The sequence below is a fragment of the Syzygium oleosum genome, unplaced genomic scaffold (assembly GCF_021117445.2).
Source record: "Syzygium oleosum isolate NSW1041296 unplaced genomic scaffold, Sole_v2.1 Sole_v2.05, whole genome shotgun sequence".
NCBI lineage: Eukaryota > Viridiplantae > Streptophyta > Magnoliopsida > Myrtales > Myrtaceae > Syzygium > Syzygium oleosum.
The window spans coordinates 14,706,510-14,725,828 of record NW_026607489.1 but is presented as its reverse complement, the minus strand read 5'-3'; the positions used below and the strand labels follow the sequence as shown (position 1 = coordinate 14,725,828).

The window sequence follows — 19,319 nt, the reverse complement described above, 5'->3', positions numbered from 1 at the left end:
ATAAAATTGTGATTGGACTCGACAGAATTATTACTTTGGAAAATATCTTAAACCTCATAAAGTTCTTATGTTTACCCTCGTCAATGTATCTATAAAGTCCTTCAAATCGTATCTGATTAAAACTAGGTATCGTAGACGTCCATTCATTTCTTAATCCCCGATTTGACTGCATCATCCTCGTTATCAACACGCAGAAGACGGAACACTCCTCCAGCGAAAGATTCGAAAACCTAAATTCGGAGTGAGATACAAAAAGATTTGCAACACTTATCTTAAGAGAGACGGGATATAAGAATCTCATGTAAAATTCATAGATTTCAATTCTAATAATAAACTGACAAAAGTTATAATACATATCAAGTTGCCCTCGAGAGGGCATGGACATGATAGCGGTGGATCTAGTGCCAAAGGGATCCTGGCATTGCAAGAGCCCACCAGCTCTCTCTCAAGCGACCAACCCGAACTCTGGAATGGCTTTATCTGCACATGTTGACAAACTGATCGATTCAAAGGCTCACAACCCCTGCAGCAGATGCATCAGTTTACCACCACACACCAAGGGATTCTCCACCACACACCCCTTTCTTTATTCCCCATCTGATCAAATGCCAATAGTATTATTCCCTCCCCCTCTTCAGCCACAATTCTTCAACATCATCCACATCTCCTCACATCTACTTGTATTCTAGCTTCTCTGGCACTCCTTCTTCCTCCCTTATAATATTAATCACCCTCCTCAGTTACTCATCTCTCAATTCTAAATCGTCCCCGAAGTGAGTGTATCTTTTCCTGAATACTTTTCTGGCGTTATTAGGTTTTCAGATATGCTAGAAGGGAAGGCTGTCGTCCGTGAGACCGACATGCTCCAGGCGATGCAGCAGGAAGCTCTCAATTTGGCATCCAAGGCGCTCGACTCCTTCGACGTCACTGAACCCACGGACATCGCGCGCTTCATCAAAAAGGTATCATCGAAAATCTTTAACTCTTATATACGACCCCTTAGCTTGTTAGGTAATTGTTTTGAGGTTTTCTTCTTGTGTGCTACACAGGAATTTGACAGGACATATGGAGGAGGATGGCAATGCATAGTGGGGACAGATTTTGGTTCATTCGTGACCCACTGCTCTGGCTGCTTCATTTACTTCTGCGTTGGAAGCCTCGCAATCTTACTCTTCAGGGGTTCATCCGGACCAGAGGCTGAGCCTAACCAGTTCACGACGGCCTTAGAGACTAGTGTTGTCACAGCTTGATGATGTGTTCGATCATTTTTTAGTTTTCATAATTTTGATGTCCAATCTTTATATATCCTCCCTACTTGGGCATATGGTGAAGATCAATTAGAGATCTATGTAAGTAGTTAACAAATGAAAGCGCAGCATAACATTATTATTGTAACTTATTTTAAGCGTTTCATCAAAAGTCAAAATCATCTTGGTTCGGCTTCGGAGATGTCAACAAAGCCGTGTACAGCCGGAGCCTATCCTCCCCTAGCGAAGAGCACCGCGACAGTGGCCTCCTCGGCCGTATGAACGATAGCGACGTCAGCGTCAGACGGTGCTTATACCTTCTCCACGCGAGCTGGATTGCCACAGCGGCCCATGTCCTCCACCCGGGCGAGTAGTACCGCGCGCTCCGCTTCACTCTCTCGTTCACGAACGTGTACCGGAAGTGCTGCGTCACGTACTTCACATCCTCGGCCTCGAGCCCAAACGCCTCGGTGGTCTCGAGGGTGACTAGTGTCGAGGAAGAGGGCGGTAAGCGCTCGATGAAAGGCCGCCGGAGGCACCACGAGAGGAGCTCGTCGCCACTGAAGTTGCCCGGGCCAAGCATGCAGCAACTTTTGACGCCATCGCGGAGGACTTGGCTGCTTTGGAGGTGGCCTCTCACTACGAAGAGCATCCGTTGGACTGGGTCTCCTTCTCTTGTTATCTGCACCATGCATGACAATCAAAGAAAGGGAGTTAGGGTTTGCATGTGCAATCATTCTGTCTCCCGGACTTCAATCAAACAGTCGGTAGAGATTTAAAAAGTTCTCTATGATGGTGGGCAAAAAGTAGATCTTCGCAATAACTTACTTTCAAGACACTTGACAATGTAAATGAGATTTATTTATTACAATGAAGCACTTGAAATAGCGCAGATTTTTCTAGAGATTCCATGAGAAGTCTTATGCGTGCGAGCGTTTTTTTTCTTTCTTATCAAAAGAAAAAACTGTGTCGAATTAAAAAATCAATGTAGACAATGATAATGCAGGTAAGGATGAAAACTACATTGAAAGAAAGAACTTTATCAATTAGGCACTCACAGTCTCTCCCTTCGTGAATATAAGCGATTTCACACGATCGCAAATGTTCTCGAGGACTAAATCATCCATGTGTTGGAAAAGTGGCACCTGAAAATTAAGTATACAACATGAAATATATGTCAAGAGATGCTACATGAGAAGCGAAATGAACTAGTTAATCTTACATTTGATGCATTAAGTGGTGGGAAAAGAAACTTCGGTTAGAATTGAAATTATCATGACCTGTTTCCCTACATCTACATAAGGGCTCATGACTCAGAGCTTTGTGGAGTTGGGTCTGTCTATATCTTTGCTCCAATCTTTAAACAATTAATTTAGGCCCAATAAGTACCAACCTTTAATAATTTTATGGGCTTTCTTCCTTGTGCTTCAAGCCGGTCCGATTCACATGCGAGTACATGGAGTCGAAGGATCTCCTACTCGTGTCGACACAGTTTGCCGGGAGTAATGCTAGATATATTAAGATTGATCGATGTTAATTACTAGTGCCGGAAATCTCGGACTCCATTAGTATTCATGTGGGCTAGCTTGAAGCACAATGAAGCAGCCCATAAACTGAGAAAAAGGTAGATACTAATTGGGCTTAAATTAATTGTTTCAAGATTGGAGTGCAAGATCTTCATTTTAGGTTTTTCGGCCAGAATTGGAGTAAAGATTGGGTTAGGCCAGATGTGACACACGTTAAGCTTTGCATGGAAACAGTAGATCACTCGAGAATTCTAATGGACTCTTCATCTAATTCAAGAGAGCTTTTCCATCCTTAGTCTTTTTTTGTTATATTCGTTGTAATCTTTTACTGTAAGAACTATTTAATGCGCTATTCACGTTGATTTTGGTTGTAGCTTTATGTTGTTCATGAGTTGATCAATCAGTTTTGAGTGTTTGAAAAGAAGTACGGGGTCATCTTTTTCTGTGGTTCCTATATCAAGCCCTAGCCTATTCTTGAAATAGGAACCGAATGCCACCAAATTGGTGACTTGATTCGGGAAAATATGTAATGAGTTGATGTGATGTGAGTAAAACTTTATTATAGCTTCACGTGGTAGTCTTGAAAACGCCAAAGGGTGGATCCACAAGGGGCAAATATGGTGGGTCTAGCTTGGGAAGATTCTTATGTATTGCATGAAATGTGGCGTACGACAGCATGAAAAAAAAAAAAGAATTGATGTTACCTGTCTGACCAAGTCCAGACAAAGGTGGTACTTGATGTCCCTCCGGAGGCCCTCTGGCAAGTTCCGGATCATCTCGCACTCGTTTACGCCACGCATGGCTGCCCAGTGCTGCCGCTCGTAGTTGCGCACTCTCTGCCGGAACCCTTGAGGGAGGTGCCTCTTCCTCATCCACCACTCTATGTTCCTCATCTTCAGTTGCATCGCCTGCTTCTTCGACGTCGTTGCATGTAGAAACACCTTCCGTATAGCACCAAAAACATGCGGCCACAGTCATGGAAGAAGAGGCATAATTCGAATTTGTGAAAAAGAAAGATGTGGATCAGACGACTTGGTGTGTACATACACACAATTCCATCTCTTTTAAGTCATGAGATTTGATCTTATATCTATGTTCTTCAGAATTCGACCTACTCAACAAAAACCAATGTTAATTTCTAACAAATGCCATGTCGCGGTTGTAGAATTGCTCGGATTTGGAGTTTATGAAGTCTATGAGGCTTTTAAGTAATCGATTCATATATTACCGACAATTATTTCTCGTGAAAAGTCATCTCATCGATCCCTCATCGGCTTTATGATTTCAATTCACAATTGCAATGAACTAATGCAATTGCAAAATGAATAGTCATATAGCAATTCACATGAGGAATAGTGAGAAGTGCTCAGTGCTGGGCAATTCAACCAATCAATCTCACAATTTTCCTCAGCAATACAGGGAAAGTCGGACGCGGGATCCCAGAGTACGGTGAGCTTTGAAGCATGATTGGGAAACCGTGATCATTAGATTAGTGATTCGTTGGGTGCCTAATGATCTAGGGTGGGTCCATAAATTGTTGACAGAGATTGATTGCTTGCATCACCATTATTGGCCTTCACGCTCGATTTGATCCAAGGGCTGCATAGCCCAAGTTAAAAAGCTTAAAGATGATTCCATTTGATGTGCTTATTCACAGTATTATTGACCAAATGGTGGGCCCAACAAGCAATGGAAAATATTGAGATTGATTGCCTAAATTGCCTAGCACCTACATTAGGATAAGACTAGATGAATTGGATGCTGTCATTGATCCATTCATATATTTTGAGGACTGATAATTTAAGATGGCATTCCACGATAAGCCGCTAGCATAAGATTTAATGACATGGGTGCACGAACGCTCTTGAAATTAAATTTTACTTTCATCATATCAGGAATCGGTTGTCCGATATGACATGCAACTTTTTTCCGGATGCATATCAATATCGTCCGAGATGATTATAATTGATGTTATGGAGTGTCATTTGGTCTCTTTTGAACAAGTTGATGTCACGGGGAAAGTTAATTAGCATGTGTAAATGTAGAGTTACCTTGATGTTTCCAATCAACATGGTGACCAAGAGAAGGCCACTGGTCAGGACAATTATGTTGAAGACAACTTCTAGCCATTCTGTTGTGCTTTCCAAGTTCCCGAAAGTGCTGCACATCAAACAAAAATCAACGCAAGTTTAAGGCATAAAGGCCATGTGATGCGGCACAGCAGTTAAGAGTTTCATGCAATAGGCACACTTATGTTAATCACGAATATTTTACTTGCTTGTGTCCATGGTATTATTGTATTGTTATATACATTTCAGTGGAGATCACTGATTTCTGACTCCCTTCACTGCCAGGAAAATAGATTCGTAAGACTTGATAACGTGGTAAATGTAATCGACACTACTTTACTGATCACGCGAGATTAGCATGCCAGGCATAAAAAATTTGTGAACCATCACATGACTTTCATTATTGTGGTGACCCTTTATTTGTTCATCAACAACAATCAAAGAGAGAGTAGTTATGTTTACCTCAAAGTCATTAAGCCCCAAAAGATGGGGAACAGGATCTTCTCCAAGCGACTGTCATTGGTGACAAGTTGGACGGTCCACTTATAAGCGCCATAGTCATAGTTATCGGAGGAGACCAAGCACATGGAACGGGCCTGCCGGTTCTCACCCCAAGCGAGTCTGGCTCGGTCTCGGACCATGGTGGTGGTTCCATAGTAGATCGGCTCTTTGCATGCCAGCACCCTCGGGAAGCACCCATCCGTTGATCTACATTGCTCCCTCAGGCATTTTGCTGCTCTTTGGATCCCTAGTAAGTACCAGCATGCTCCCGCTGCCTAATCAAGTCATGACATGAATTTCCCAGTTACCAACTGATGAATGACTACTTCCGTGATCCGTTTGCAAGTCTCCATTAGTTAATAGCAGGATGATGAGGGGCTTAAATGTTTCTTATCACCTAGTAAATACAATTGCCGACACTTTCACATCATTTGCTAAGCAACACTAGACCTTAATGCAGCATCCCTATCACAGCTCATCTCAGGCAGCGAGAAATTTGCAATACCCATTGGAAATTGACAACCTTTATGACAAAATAAAAACAAAGAAGACAAAATCAATCAGATATATGGAAAAAGATGTCTTTTAGTAGGGCCGGCTATTGCATTCAATACACGAATGTCCTCTCTCCTTAGAATAGAAGGTTCAAGCGTTATCTTATCTCTCTTTAAATTCATCCCACCAACAAAGAAGACTATTTAGCCCTCACATGGATCACTGTTGTGACAAGTTCCTATAGTTTTCACCCCCACCTTGTTGAAAATTTGAACTTGCGAATTACTTATATTGTCTTTTTCTTGATTTTTTGTCGTTTGTGCAAATGTTAAAGCAAGCTCTTTCTTCTTTTTTGTCAATTGAAGTCCCCCAAGTTCAAAGATAACATCCGGGTGTTCATGATTGGAAAGAGGGGCATAAACTTTTTTGAAAAAGAAGAATTTGAGATCCTTGTTTTCCCTTGGGCGAAAGGAAGAAAAAGAAGATCTTTGTGTTCCAGCTTCGCAGGCACGTATAGAGACTCCACATTTTATCCCAACATTCCTTCCTTTTTCTTTTTGGCCATCCTTACATTCCGTCCTTAAAGTGATAAAACAAGATGGGACATTTTAGGTGCCAAAAGGGTTAGAGCTTTCACGGGGAAGAAAGGATATGCTTCTAATTAATCAATAAATGATTAAGGAGAGAGACATAGAAAAAAGTAAACTTACATGGGATGCAACAAAATAGGCGATCATGTTGAGAGCAATCCCCCACCAAACAGTGCCGAAGATGTAGCCGGACAAGTTTTGCATGCGGCGTAGGAGGCATACGAAGTGGTAGATCTTGGGGAGGTATTGGAAGAGGAACATTATCAACAACACCGTCATCACTCTCGTTGTTTCCCCTCTCTCCAGCTGAGACGGAATTGCCACCCACAGCACCACCTGCGATCACATTTTTTTCCTCGCTTGCATATCAGCATGTTTAAATGTATCATATCACAAGGTATAAAACCAGGTTGATGGAGGTTCCCTATGAGAATTTGTTCATATGAAAGATTCACCGCATCGATTTGCTTTTCTGACTTTTGATTCCGTTATCGTTTATTAGTGAAGAGGTAGTCTCTAATATATGAGTCATACGTTGCAATTTAAATCTAGGTCAATCTCTTATCATTCCTATTATATAAGTTGATGCATTGCGCAGGCGAAAGTAATTCAGTTAACAAGAAGAATTCACTTGGGGCAGTCGCATAGATATACTCCGACCAACACAATTCTTCTAGGAAACGAAATAGAAATTATGATGAATCTAATGAACACTAACAGAAAAATGATTTCTCACAACCATTTATTTTGGTCGAGCCCCATTTGGTTGCCAAAAGGAGGTCGCTAGCACCCAGTCACGATAACTATTAGCGACCAATTTTCATTTTGTCACCGAAAGTAGGTCTTTGGTTGCTAGGAGGTCCACCTCTGGCTCTGAGAAGAAAGGAGATCCACCTCTAGTAACCATTTGGTCCCTAGAAGAGAGTTGTAGCGACTAGACGTGGAACTCTAGCTAGATGTCCAACTTGAAGACGCTCAATACTCATGGAAAGTTTGTGAAGGCTAATCACTCAATAGAGAGAAAAGAACATGCATTTACATAAAAATGCGGGAAACCTACCACTTGAAGCTTGTCTGGATGTCAGCCCTAAGTGGTCGCACATTCTCAGCAAATAAAATATCACTCTATACCTGTCGGACATTGGACAGTTTAGGGCAATACTTCAGTTATACAATTCCTGACCTCCTCAGGACATCTGGCTTTGACTTATCAAATGCCGGTGCCCAACCAAAACTATGTTGGTCGTCACTCCAAAGCTTCTGGTGCCCTAAACCAAGTCGTTCTATGACCCACAAACCACATTCTAGTGATTCGTCTTACACTCAAGACACATTCCAATTTATAAAGAAGTTTGAACTACATATGCGGCAACATATACATTATACAAGTATACTATCTTGTCAAATTTTTTTCTATTAGAAGTGTATATTATCATAATTTAGTTTTCTTAATTTTGGTTGAATAACGGGATAGGGTAGAAACAAGTTGTTCGACTAGCCTGGGGCTCCCTAAAGCTCCTATAGTATAGATTGCTGAAGGCCAGATTAGGATCCTCTCTCTATTTTGGGGGTATTGCCTCCTTGAGTTTACCCTCTTTCTAAATAGATGATTTACTTTATCCTCTTTAAATGGATGACATGTTAGCAAAATCTTCCAAGGGTCAAAAAAAGAATACCTAATCAAATTGATTTCATCTTTCGAAACCCTACCCAAGTCTAAATATCACTCTTCTCTATCAACCAATTCCTCCATCATTAGTCTCCAAGCTCTATTACCATCAATCACTGAGCTTGTTTTGGCTCCGTCTCTCCCTATTAGAATATTTAAATATTAAATGATGCATTTATCAAACGGTTTAACTTTTTAGATTGAACTTTCTAACATGATATCAGAGCTCGTAATTAAACCTTGGGTTGACCCAACCGATCCGCCTCATGGTGTGCACCGATTTGCTCATCTCATCTCTTCTACAAATGATACGCTCTTGGCCTCAATTGGTTAGGTGATGCCTCCGTTGCTGTCATTTTGGCCGAAGACTAAAGCGTGGAAATATATCATAGGAGAGACAAATAGGGGCCTAGAAAGATTTATACTCACAAACTCCTGCTTTAATACCATGTGATATTTTGTGTGACCACTTACAACTATTCTAAAAGCTTATTTGTTAGACTAAAGGTATGATTTAACATTTAAATATTCTCTTTATATATATTATACATTGTATATACGTGTTGTTTGTTAGTCTCTAGAGAACTATTAATTTATACCATAAGACTCTCGGGCCTAAAAAAAATTTCTAATTTACAAGATCCATTAACTGGCAAGTGAAGAGCATACTCACAAATTCAGCTCACATATTCAACTAATAGTGTAACTCTAAGATTCTAATGACATTAGTCTTCAAGGAAGAAGGAAAGTGTTTAGAAGGCCAAGGGTGGAAGAGAGATTTTTCCAGAACACTCGTCTTATTTCCAACTTCTTACTAAAGTTACCCTTATATAGGTGAAGCCAAGGTAAATACTTGTAATAGTACAAGCACACTAGTACAATAATACAAACACACTAAGACCACTAGAAGCCATCTCATCTAATGAAGGGTCATTACTTTTGGCTAAAGTGTTGTCCTTGTGTTTGGCCAAAAAGTTTTATCATCATCCTTGTGTTTGGCCAAAATCATTATCCTTAAGTTTGAAAGTATTTTAATATTGTCCTTGCATCTGAAAAAATCTTGCAAGATGCGTATAGTTCTTTTTTTCTAGTGATCCTATCGTGCTTGCATTATTGCACTAGTGGGCCTGTAAGTACAACCTTGGGCTCCACCTATATAAGAGTAAGTTTCGTAAGAAGTTGGAAATTAAGATGAGTGTGCTGAAGATTTTTCTCCTAAACACTTTCCTTCTTCCTCAAGTTACACTGTTAGTTCATATGGCTTAGCTGTCACACAAATCACCACTCCGTCAATGACGAAGCAGATAGAAATCAGTTTATTGTCAAAGTGAGGACACAAGCTAGGGAAGCACCAACAAGAGAGATTCAAACATGAGCTAGGCGAAAGAAAGAGGATGAGATGGTACCAGTGCTGGCAACAGTGGTGAGGCGGAGTGGTGCTAAAGACACGCAATGGTTGGAGATCGGTTGAGTGGTTAAAGAAATTGGGAGTTTCGAAGTTATGGTGCTTCTTTTTTAATCGGGAATTGAGGTTTCCAATGTTGTTAGTGATAATCAGATTGATTATGAATATTATTGCACCTACGGTAGGTTATGAATAATCTATTAGGGTAAATTGATCTTCAATTACCCTCTGAACGAATGGGATCAATCTAGTGATGAAAGTGAATTTTTCTCTCCTTTGCAAAGACAATATAGATTATGATCATTCTCTTTCTCTCTATAGATCAGAGTAGGTATTCTATTTGTTTTGTTGACAATATATTATAAAAACCTATTTTAATATCTCTTCCTATGGAATTACTATGGCATGTCTTATGGTAAGTGTTCCAAAAGAAAAGATTTGTGAGAAGGGACATTTTCTACACCTATATTGTTGGCAGCCTACTTTCTGGTAAGGGGAAGGACAATTAGAATCAAGGTTTTATTTAGTCAGATCCGAATAATTATGGTACTTGACATCTTTATTTACCTTAACTTACTTTAAACGAGCAACAAGGTACATCTCTCACCTAATTCAGCTCCAAAAAGTTCGTGCATCAAAAGTGCATGAAAAGTCTCCATATATTATGATAAGGATGACCGACGCAAAGTTACTAGATAGAGAGAGGGGGATCAAGGAAAGATAGAGCAGCACAACAGACAAATTAATCATGTTTGTTAGAGTTTGTTTACACCGGGAATTGCATAATGTAGTAGGCGTAGTCCATAACAAACATGAACGTGCATATTCTGAAAACCATGCTTGAAATCACAATCAACTATTTTGAATTCAAACACATACAGTTCAGAAAGTAAAACCAAACTTCCACATAGACCATGTCTACTAACAAAATCCCCTACTTCATATACAAGATCTTCTCAAAGAACATGACATATATATACATACACATATATATGTTAAAGGTAATTAATACCCGATGAAAATTATTTTACGCTCTTGCCCCGGGTCATTAAAAAATAAAAATTATATATCTGAAAAAATTGACTAGAAAATATTGATGAACGGCGATTCACTTTCAACAGACCAAATTATAGTGTCTTTATGAAAATTGAGGAAAAGAATCTGAGTCGACGTAATCAGAAATTTTCTATCGCGAGCCATTCGTCCAAGCAAATCTTCGCAGAGATCTTCTTGCATCAGAAACACTCCCTTTCAGTGTTGGAAAGAGACACCATTCGATTCTTTCGCTCGACCTATCACCACCACAAGTGCCATATGTAACCATGAATCCGTTTCCAATTTGACCTTGCCCTTCTGGGAGCGAATGGAAAAGACACAGATGACTCACATGCATCTGTTTGTCATCTGTTTCACGGGTACCATGTAACGATCAAGGAGCGCATAAGGACAAGCAGAGGACATGCATTAGTCACCTTCCTTGAACTGAACCAACCTTGCTAGTGTACAAAACCAACCTCCCTAAGCTAAGAACGAATCATTTCGATTCCGTAACTCCTTTTCTTAGTCGTTTGTAAGGTAGTGATGACGACACCGACGATCTTGCGCACCGTACACTTTGCAATAATCTATACGTACTTACCCTCTCTCCTACCACGATGAGCGTCTAAGGGAGCGTGATTCATCATCAAATTACTCAAAGAAAGGTTGCTGATGATGTCCACTGAAAGTTTGATTTTCGCATTTGTGTGTAATTGAATTTGGGAGGGACTGTAGTAAAAGAAATTGTACGTAGAAAACCAAACTTCACACAGACAACGGAAGATATTCTGAAAAGCTTCTATGTCAAGAGTGTAATTTACCTGAGGAAGAGGGAGGATGACGAAGAGGTCGAAGAACAAACCCTTCCGGGCCTTCAAGTACCGGAGAGCCACCGCTAGCGTGCTCGTGTCGTGGAGCTTGCCTCCGCCTCCTCCGCCCGCCGAACTAACAGCGGCGGCGTGGGAGGAGAAGCGCCGGTTGGCCATCTTGAGCTGGAGCCACATGTTCCACATGTGGAGCGCGTCCGTCATGCACCGGAGCACCGTGACGGTGACGGCAAACCACCCATCGACGAAGAGGCACATGCACCTGTCGCTTATGGAGAGCGCATAGAAGAAGAGGGGGTCGACAAAGAGGCCAGTCGCGCACACCAGGAGGAAGACCCTGCTCCATTCTTGGACCCACTTGGACCTTGGGTCCAAGACTTGCCCTAGCGACCACCCGCTCGCCCTCCTCCGGCCGCGGCCCCCGCACGCGCTGTACAGGATGCTGCGGTCACGCCCTGATGATCTCTCTCCTTGCTCATCACCCTCCTCCTCCTCCTCTTCTACGCCTTCGAGTTCGGCCTCTTTATCATCATCATCTTCATCTTCGACTGTGTCGTCGTTCGTGAAGTTGTGGATATGTGATGCATGTGGCGTTTCTTGCTCGGTTGACATGGCGAGAGAGAGAGAGAGAGAGAGAGAGAGAGAGAGAGAGAGAGAGAGAGAGAGAGAGGGAGGGAGGGAGGGAGGGACGGAGGGAGGGAGGGAGGGAGGGAGAGAGAGAATGAGTGAGTGTGTCTTGTTAGGTTGGTGAATCAAATAGAAATTGGAATGGAAGCAGGGGGCTGAATTCATTCAAGGAGAACATATATGTAGAGAGATTATAAGGAAAAAGCGAGGGGAACCTGTAACATGATCAAGAAAGCATCAATAAAACTTAAGGCTGTTTGTGTAACATTTTTTTGTACACACACGGAATATGATCTCTTATTCTATAAATAATTGAAAAGATCGAAAAATAACATTAGAAATTAAGAGTAAATTTTTTTAGCTAATTATATATAATCATCGCATGGCGTAACAAAAGAGCCTTAAACCTTTTGAATGGGATTGATGTTTATATTAGAAAAGGTTGTCCTTTTGGGAATGCAAAGAAGATAAATGCTGAGAGTATTAAATTATTTATAAGATTGAGATATAATAAGTGCTATAACGGATTAATATTGATGTTGCATGTGATCCACCTAATTAAAATATTCACAAAACATTTGCTAGTAAAAACGACGCGACCTTTGTGGAATTACCAGGTTGCCATTTGTCTACACGCAACTGTCTGGTTTTGCATTTGAAAGCTTCGAAGTCCCGTGAATGGGGTTTTGCATGGCACGACAGAGGTTAAATTCACTTTGCTTTTGGAGAGAGAGAGAGAAGAAAAGGAGGATCAACGTGATCTCCTTCTTTTTCCACCGTTTGGACGGGAATAGGGAGAGGAAGTTTACAGGCTTCTGATTGTAACTGGTTCACTTCCTTCTGTCAACAAAAGTTCCGTTTCATATGGTAGTTTGATTGATCCTGTAATGTTTTTGACTCTCCTGTGATGTAATCATAAGAATACATGGTCGTAATCTCTCCAGATGGGCAACGAATTCACTTATGCCAGCACTAAAAAGCAAAAAGAAAAAGGTAAGTGAGCAATATCCTCTGCAACTGGGAGTGTCTCCACCACTTGTTCCAGCTACATAGGACATATGGCATTGATAACAGCAGCTTCTTTGAGACGATGTCTACTAGAAAACCCAATAGATGATGTAAACCCAATAGATGGTGTGCTGAATGAAGTGAAAATTTCGTTAGCTTTGAGTTAAAAAAGAAAAGGCTTGTCACTGCCCAAAGGCTAGTAAAACTTGCATATTGTACTTGATACACAAAACCTTCTATAACTATACTTCACTTGTCCTTGTTTGGAGAATCGTCGATGATCGTATAAGTAAATCACGCTAACGACATAACAAGTATATGTCTTTATTATAGGATCCGACATGAGCTTCAACGCATTATCGAATAACACAAGTTACGATTGATTAATGAATATATATAGTGTGCTATGTGATGATTATCTATTGATAATATCGAGTCCCTCGGAGAGAATAAAAAGGACGTTCACCTTTGCAATCCTCATGTGCATAGGTTCTCCCTTCTTTCTGTATCCTGGAAAAGTGTGCAATTGCTGACACACAGTTTAACAAAACCGCCTAGGGTTTGTGGTGATGAAATGATGATGAGCAAACTTTACGTTCCGAAGGACACTTGAATGAAGAAATTGATTACTTTGAAGAGTTGGAAAGGTGCAGATTTGGGCACTCCCGTCTTGTCCATCACCTACAAAACTTGGATCCTGCATCCTCTCATCAGGCCTTTGGAAGGTACATATCATGCATTTTCCTGTAGCAAGATAATCATGAATGCAATTGATTAGCTATGTGGCCATTGAGTTTCAGAATATGTCATCATTACATATAGATAAAACTCTATCTGTGTGTTGACCCAAAAAAAGAAAAAAAAAACTCTATCTATGAAATCGGTCGAACCATGGGAGTCACGAGTTAGTCAATTGCTCTCTGATGATATAAAGATCAATGCTCTCCATATCTTTTAAACTTTAACAATCTTTATATAAGAGATAAAAGAAAATCAATGTGGAGTTGTACTCCCCAAGTTTTTTTTTTCTATCAGATCTATATGCAATTTAACTTTATATACATCTCAACTTTATCAAAAATGCTAACAAGTATTAGATAGACTGAACTTGTCTAGACTTTCATATGGGCGGTCAAACGCAACCTAAACTTATTCTGCTAAAGTAGACCGATAAGCTATTAAGAATTACACAGTTAATTCTAGAATATGCAACAAATCATATAAATTTCAAATATATCTCACATTGTGATTGATTCCATCTCCCACATTTTTTGCCAAAAAAAGGGTAATGTACGCGGTTACTTTCCCCGTTTCATCATCTTCATTGTCCTAACCTGTTACTACTCTAAAAAAGCAGAAGAAAGACCAATTCTGCGGCATGGCTCATCTATAAACGTCATCTTTCATTGCTCTATCACGTGAAACTCAAAAACTTAAAAAACAGATCCAAAGAGATAAGCCACAGACAGAAAGTTGGCGGACATGGACCATGATTGGAGGAGGGAATAAGTACCAAAGCCCAGCTTGGGCGTCGAATCTTAGCAAAGTACAGCACCACATGCATGGAGTAGTAGCAACAGCATTTGGTGAAGAAATTACAGATTTCCAATCACGGGACCCGCTTCTCATCGTCATGATGTTTGGCTCCATGCACGGGACATCAGCTCCCTTTTTTGAAAATTTTTGGCTCAATGTGGTATCCACTGAATTCATTTGGGTGAAACCAAAGCTAATAACCACACACTAATCACCTGTTCCTGATATTTTGCGTTGCAAGGCGACACTCATGTTGACTGAATGCTCTTGTTAGAGATATTTTAGATTAAAATATCTCTAACATCTCTCATGGCGATAAGAGATTATTCAAAACGTTGATGATCAGAGAGAGACAACTTTCAACGAGAAGGGTCATGCTCAGGCTTCATAATTAATCTATAACATGCTCAATCATTATGAAGCTGCACCGGTGTTTTGCTTAGCACATACGAAAGGTAGGTCTATGTCTAACTGTTTATGATGATTTTAAATAGTTATCTACTAAACTCGTTTTTATCGTGCTGGTTTAACAACATATCAAGAAGCAGGGGAAGCTCATACCGATACTAATTCCGCAAAAATCGCATGTTCCTATGCATCTGTTGTATTCTATGTGGTCCCGTTAATTACATCACTTATAGAATGATTCTACTTAATATTTTGTTATATATTACGATGTACAAGCGTCGAATTAAGTCTGTTTAGCCTTTATGCTTTTTCTGCAAAAGATGCATGTATAGGAAAGAATAGCGCTAGCTTTTGTTTGTTAGGAGTTACTTTAATTTCCTACTTTTTCACTCTTTTTTTTCTCTTTAGCATCTTAAATTTGACATTATTTAATACTATACAGAAAAAAAAAAAAAAAACCTTTCGACACATGACATAAGAATACTGACACATAAAGTCATTTGCGTTCTTAATTTTTATTATAGTTTTAAACATTCCCTTTTGTAAAAAATTTGAAGGAAAAACAAAAGGTGATTTGTAAACTAAGCACCCAATCCAAAATTTCCGAATCACTTAATGAATAAAATTAAAAACTAGTTTCTCTCTGGAGGAAATATATAGGTGTGTTTATATGGAGCGAGAACCAAAAAGAACTTAATAGTCCTAAATAGGTTTGAGCATGGTTCCAGGGTAGACTGGGAAGCTGAGAATTGGATTGGTTTTCAAGAGGGTAAGTTCCAAATTCCAAAAATCAGGGAACTTGGAACAAGTTTTTGTGTTTTTTCTTATTCTATGTTTTCGCGCAATCTTGCAGCATTTCATAATGTCCAATGATAAATGTGTAATCTAAAACCACTAGCTTTTTTCGTGTATCTAAATATGAGTTGTAATCAGTGAATTATAACAAATGATTGTCATTAGAGGTGATGATTCACTGCAATCATTCAATTAAGAGTACAAGTTGAACCTGAGCAGATCTTGGAACCCGTGACAGGGTAAGTTTCAGGTTCCTAGGTATATAGGGTAGACTGCAGGTTCCAACAATTAGGAAATCTGTTCCAACGGGTAGATTCCAAGTTCTAAGTAAAATATGGATGGAACTTTGAACCAGTCACCCCTAGTCCCAGACCACTTATCTAAAACCCGTGGGTACAAAAAGTTCTCATATGCCATGCTTCCCTCCGTTCCATCTTCTATCCAGTTTTTCTATCGATGAGTTAAAAAATGAATAACACCAACATTCAGTTTTAGTTAAATTTATGTCAATATCTGCAGCCCATCAATCAGCAACGTGATTGGAATTGAGGATGGAGGAAACCACGATCCAATTAGTTATCACGTGTTGATGTAACCACTGCCTTAGTGAAGCACAACATGGAAAACCCGTCCTCCTTGCCTGGTAATGGCATTGTTTTTTAATGTGTGGGGGTATGTGTGGAAACGAGATTTAAGATTTTGGCCGTCAGTCAATTGAGATTTTAAAAGGTTTTATTTGGGTCAATTGAGGGCTTAAGCTTTTAAAAAAAGCCTCAAGCAGATCTCGATCTCGTTGTTAGTGAAATTTACGTGTTGAAAACCCGATGTGGCTCTCACGCGAAATATATAATCATTTGTCACGTGTCATTCCCGACATCTAAATATCACCGATGGCGAGTTTTGGAACTTGATTGTCACTTTTTTCTTTAAAATCATGAGTATTCAATTGATTGAATAAATTAAAATCTTTAAGTTCTCACGGTCAAAAGTCCTGTTCCCACACTCATGAACTAGAGAGAGAAGGTAAGGGAAAGGAACGTGGGAAGAGGGCACGATTCGCAAATAAGTTCGAAAAACACAGGTTCCATGCAGCTTCCTTCCTTTTTGTTGGTTTGTTCATCAATGATGAATCAATTATATCAAATGGCACCAACCCTCTTCTCAATTCTCATCAATCTTCTCTCTTCGAACCCCTCTCGACTGTGACCTCTGGAGTCTCTTTTGCCACTTGAAACAACATCTTGCCCCATACGCAAGCATATCCACACACACACACACACACACACACACAACATCGATCTCGATCTTGGGCCGATCGCATTAATCTTCACTTGTCGTTTATATCGGTTGTGCAATTAATGCTCCATGCATGACTGCATACTGTTCATTGGGGGGGATGTGATCAGAGAAAGAACATGCAACCAAAGGAAGAGAGCATACATAAAGACGTGGAGTGCTTACACCCACATTGGCATTTTGTGGCAGTTGCTTTCAGAACAAAATCCTAATTTGATTAAGCTACGTCGACACCAAAACGTTGCCCGGATTTCGTTTTAACGATCGTGGCTCATGAAGTAAAAGGAGAGATGGGTGTTACATTAGATCCATCTGGCAAGTCATCTGCTTGATGATGAAAATACTCGCTACGAAACTTTCACTCACCCGCAACATAAACCTTCAAAGAGAATGTAAGAATCTGAAATTATTGGTGGGGGGATGGTGAAACGATGCTGAACGTTCTAGTCTGTAGGGAGAGGGAAAAAGGAATTGACGGGGTAGCTTCATGTGATCGATTCTTTGCAGTTTTGAAACCCGACATGAATAAAGTGGGGGCTTGTCCCAACGAAGCACGAAGGGGAAAAAACACCGAAAAGCAACAGATGTTAATCTCATCATTAAGAAATAAAGAGGCTAATCCAAACCGTGAGTGAAAACATTCCCGGTTTGGCCTACGAAGGTACAAAGATCCAACGCTTTTTAATTTCAGAAGGCTTGTCTTTTCGTGGCTGAATTGTTCTGTTCAGACGTTCGAGACAGCGTAGAGACGCAAATATCTCTCCTCCTCCCTGAGAGACTTTCTTTGTACGTTTTTTTTCTCTTTTTCTTATGACTGTGGTCCACCGTCGAGAAGGGGGCCTTGACAACTCCTTATGGACCCTCCGGACTCCTTCGGCCTTATTCGTAAGGGCTCGTGACTGTGTCCCCCAGACCAAGTGCCAGAAAGGCAGAAAGCCCCCCCACGTGAAGAAGATTCATGGTACAAGAATGCGTAAAAGCAATGGGTCCATGATGAAAAAAACTTATCCAGGGTGAAGACAGGTTCAACCGGAGAAGGGGGATCGTAATTGACCTTGTATAATTGAATTTCTGGTGTAGGACCAGGATGGTGTGGGAGAAATGTATGAGGTCTACACGATTTCTGAAGATCCATTTCCATAGCTAGTTGATGTCGAAGAGTTGTGCACTCGATCTATAGACGCGGTTTCCATAATTTTTTAGCTCAAGCTTGAGTCGATGGACGACTGCTGCGAAAGCTGAAGAAATGGCGTTTCAGGCCACAATCATTTTTCCCATAGGTCCCAATACATCATTTTTCTGTGTAGTTCGCCGTTATGGAAATGCTGGGATACGTATTATCATTCTCGACTAGAGTCACAAGCAAATGCAATGTCACACATGAACCAACAAAACAATGAGTGAACCATCTTCCTTCTGCATCATCGTGTCCTCTGAATCTACTTCCTTCACATCCACAAATTAACAATGCGAAATGTCAGCTGTCGAGGGTTAAGAGCCACCAAGGGAAGATGATGGCGTTTCGCTGCTTCAACATTATCGAGGTTCTTTTCTGAATGAAAACTATATCGCATGTCACATCTACTAAGCTGGCAGTCCTAACGAGAGTTGTCAGCATCACCAAATTGCGATGAACTTGACATAATTTCCTAAACGGTGAAACCTGATTCCGTGCGTCATACATAGGTCTCGTCAATATGAATTCAGTATTCTTCATTTCTCAAAGTGGTGACTGGTCTGATTGCCCACATCCAGTGGAGAGAAGGATCAACAATAACCGGCTAGATCAATCTTGATTTGTCATCTTTGATCCTCTAGGGGCTCGTAACTCATTCATCTGCTGCGTGTTGGACAAAGATCAATGATTTTATCACAAGATGCTATTCTAGAGTTGATATCTGTGAGCATTGACACTCGAAACAAATGATACATGGGACAAATGATGTCACTGCTGTCTGACTATGGTCAAGTGATTTGTGCAAAGCCAGTAATCCAACGGTGATTATTCTGATGCGCTGTTTCCCCAGTGAGTGCGACTACGGCAAAATGAACATCAAAGATACCATGTACAATCGTCAGAAAAGGATTATAGCATGCAGCACCACGGAAGAAAGCTAGCTTGGAGTTTTCATTCTTGTACATAGCCACTGCAACTTTGGCTGCATCTACATTGGTAATTTCCTGGAAAAGCCGAATTATTCCCTCAAACCTTTGGTATCGTCAAGCATTATCTTCAAGTCTCTCGCTAAGAGAGCTGTCAATTTTTCCGTAAGTAGCAAGAC

General features: G+C 40.4%; 2 protein-coding genes across 2 annotated transcripts; one reads left to right on the top strand and one right to left on the bottom strand.

Annotated features, from left to right (window-relative positions):
* Nucleotides 1-403: 403 nt before the first annotated feature.
* LOC115664739 (dynein light chain 1, cytoplasmic) lies at nucleotides 404-2,151 on the top strand. The gene is made up of 2 exons (XM_030586628.2): nucleotides 404-962; nucleotides 1,050-2,151. Exons 1-2 carry the CDS (start codon nucleotides 825-827, stop codon nucleotides 1,248-1,250), a joined length of 339 nt encoding a protein of 112 aa, XP_030442488.1. The 5' UTR covers nucleotides 404-824; the 3' UTR covers nucleotides 1,251-2,151.
* LOC115664721 (cyclic nucleotide-gated ion channel 4) lies at nucleotides 1,358-12,174 on the bottom strand. The gene is made up of 7 exons (XM_030586615.2): nucleotides 11,362-12,174; nucleotides 6,549-6,764; nucleotides 5,305-5,618; nucleotides 4,825-4,933; nucleotides 3,478-3,714; nucleotides 2,306-2,392; nucleotides 1,358-1,929 (listed from the first exon to the last, which is right to left on the bottom strand). The coding sequence occupies exons 1-7, from the start codon at nucleotides 12,157-12,159 to the stop codon at nucleotides 1,414-1,416; spliced, it is 2,277 nt and encodes a 758-aa protein (XP_030442475.2). The 5' UTR covers nucleotides 12,160-12,174; the 3' UTR covers nucleotides 1,358-1,413.
* Nucleotides 12,175-19,319: the final 7,145 nt, after the last annotated feature.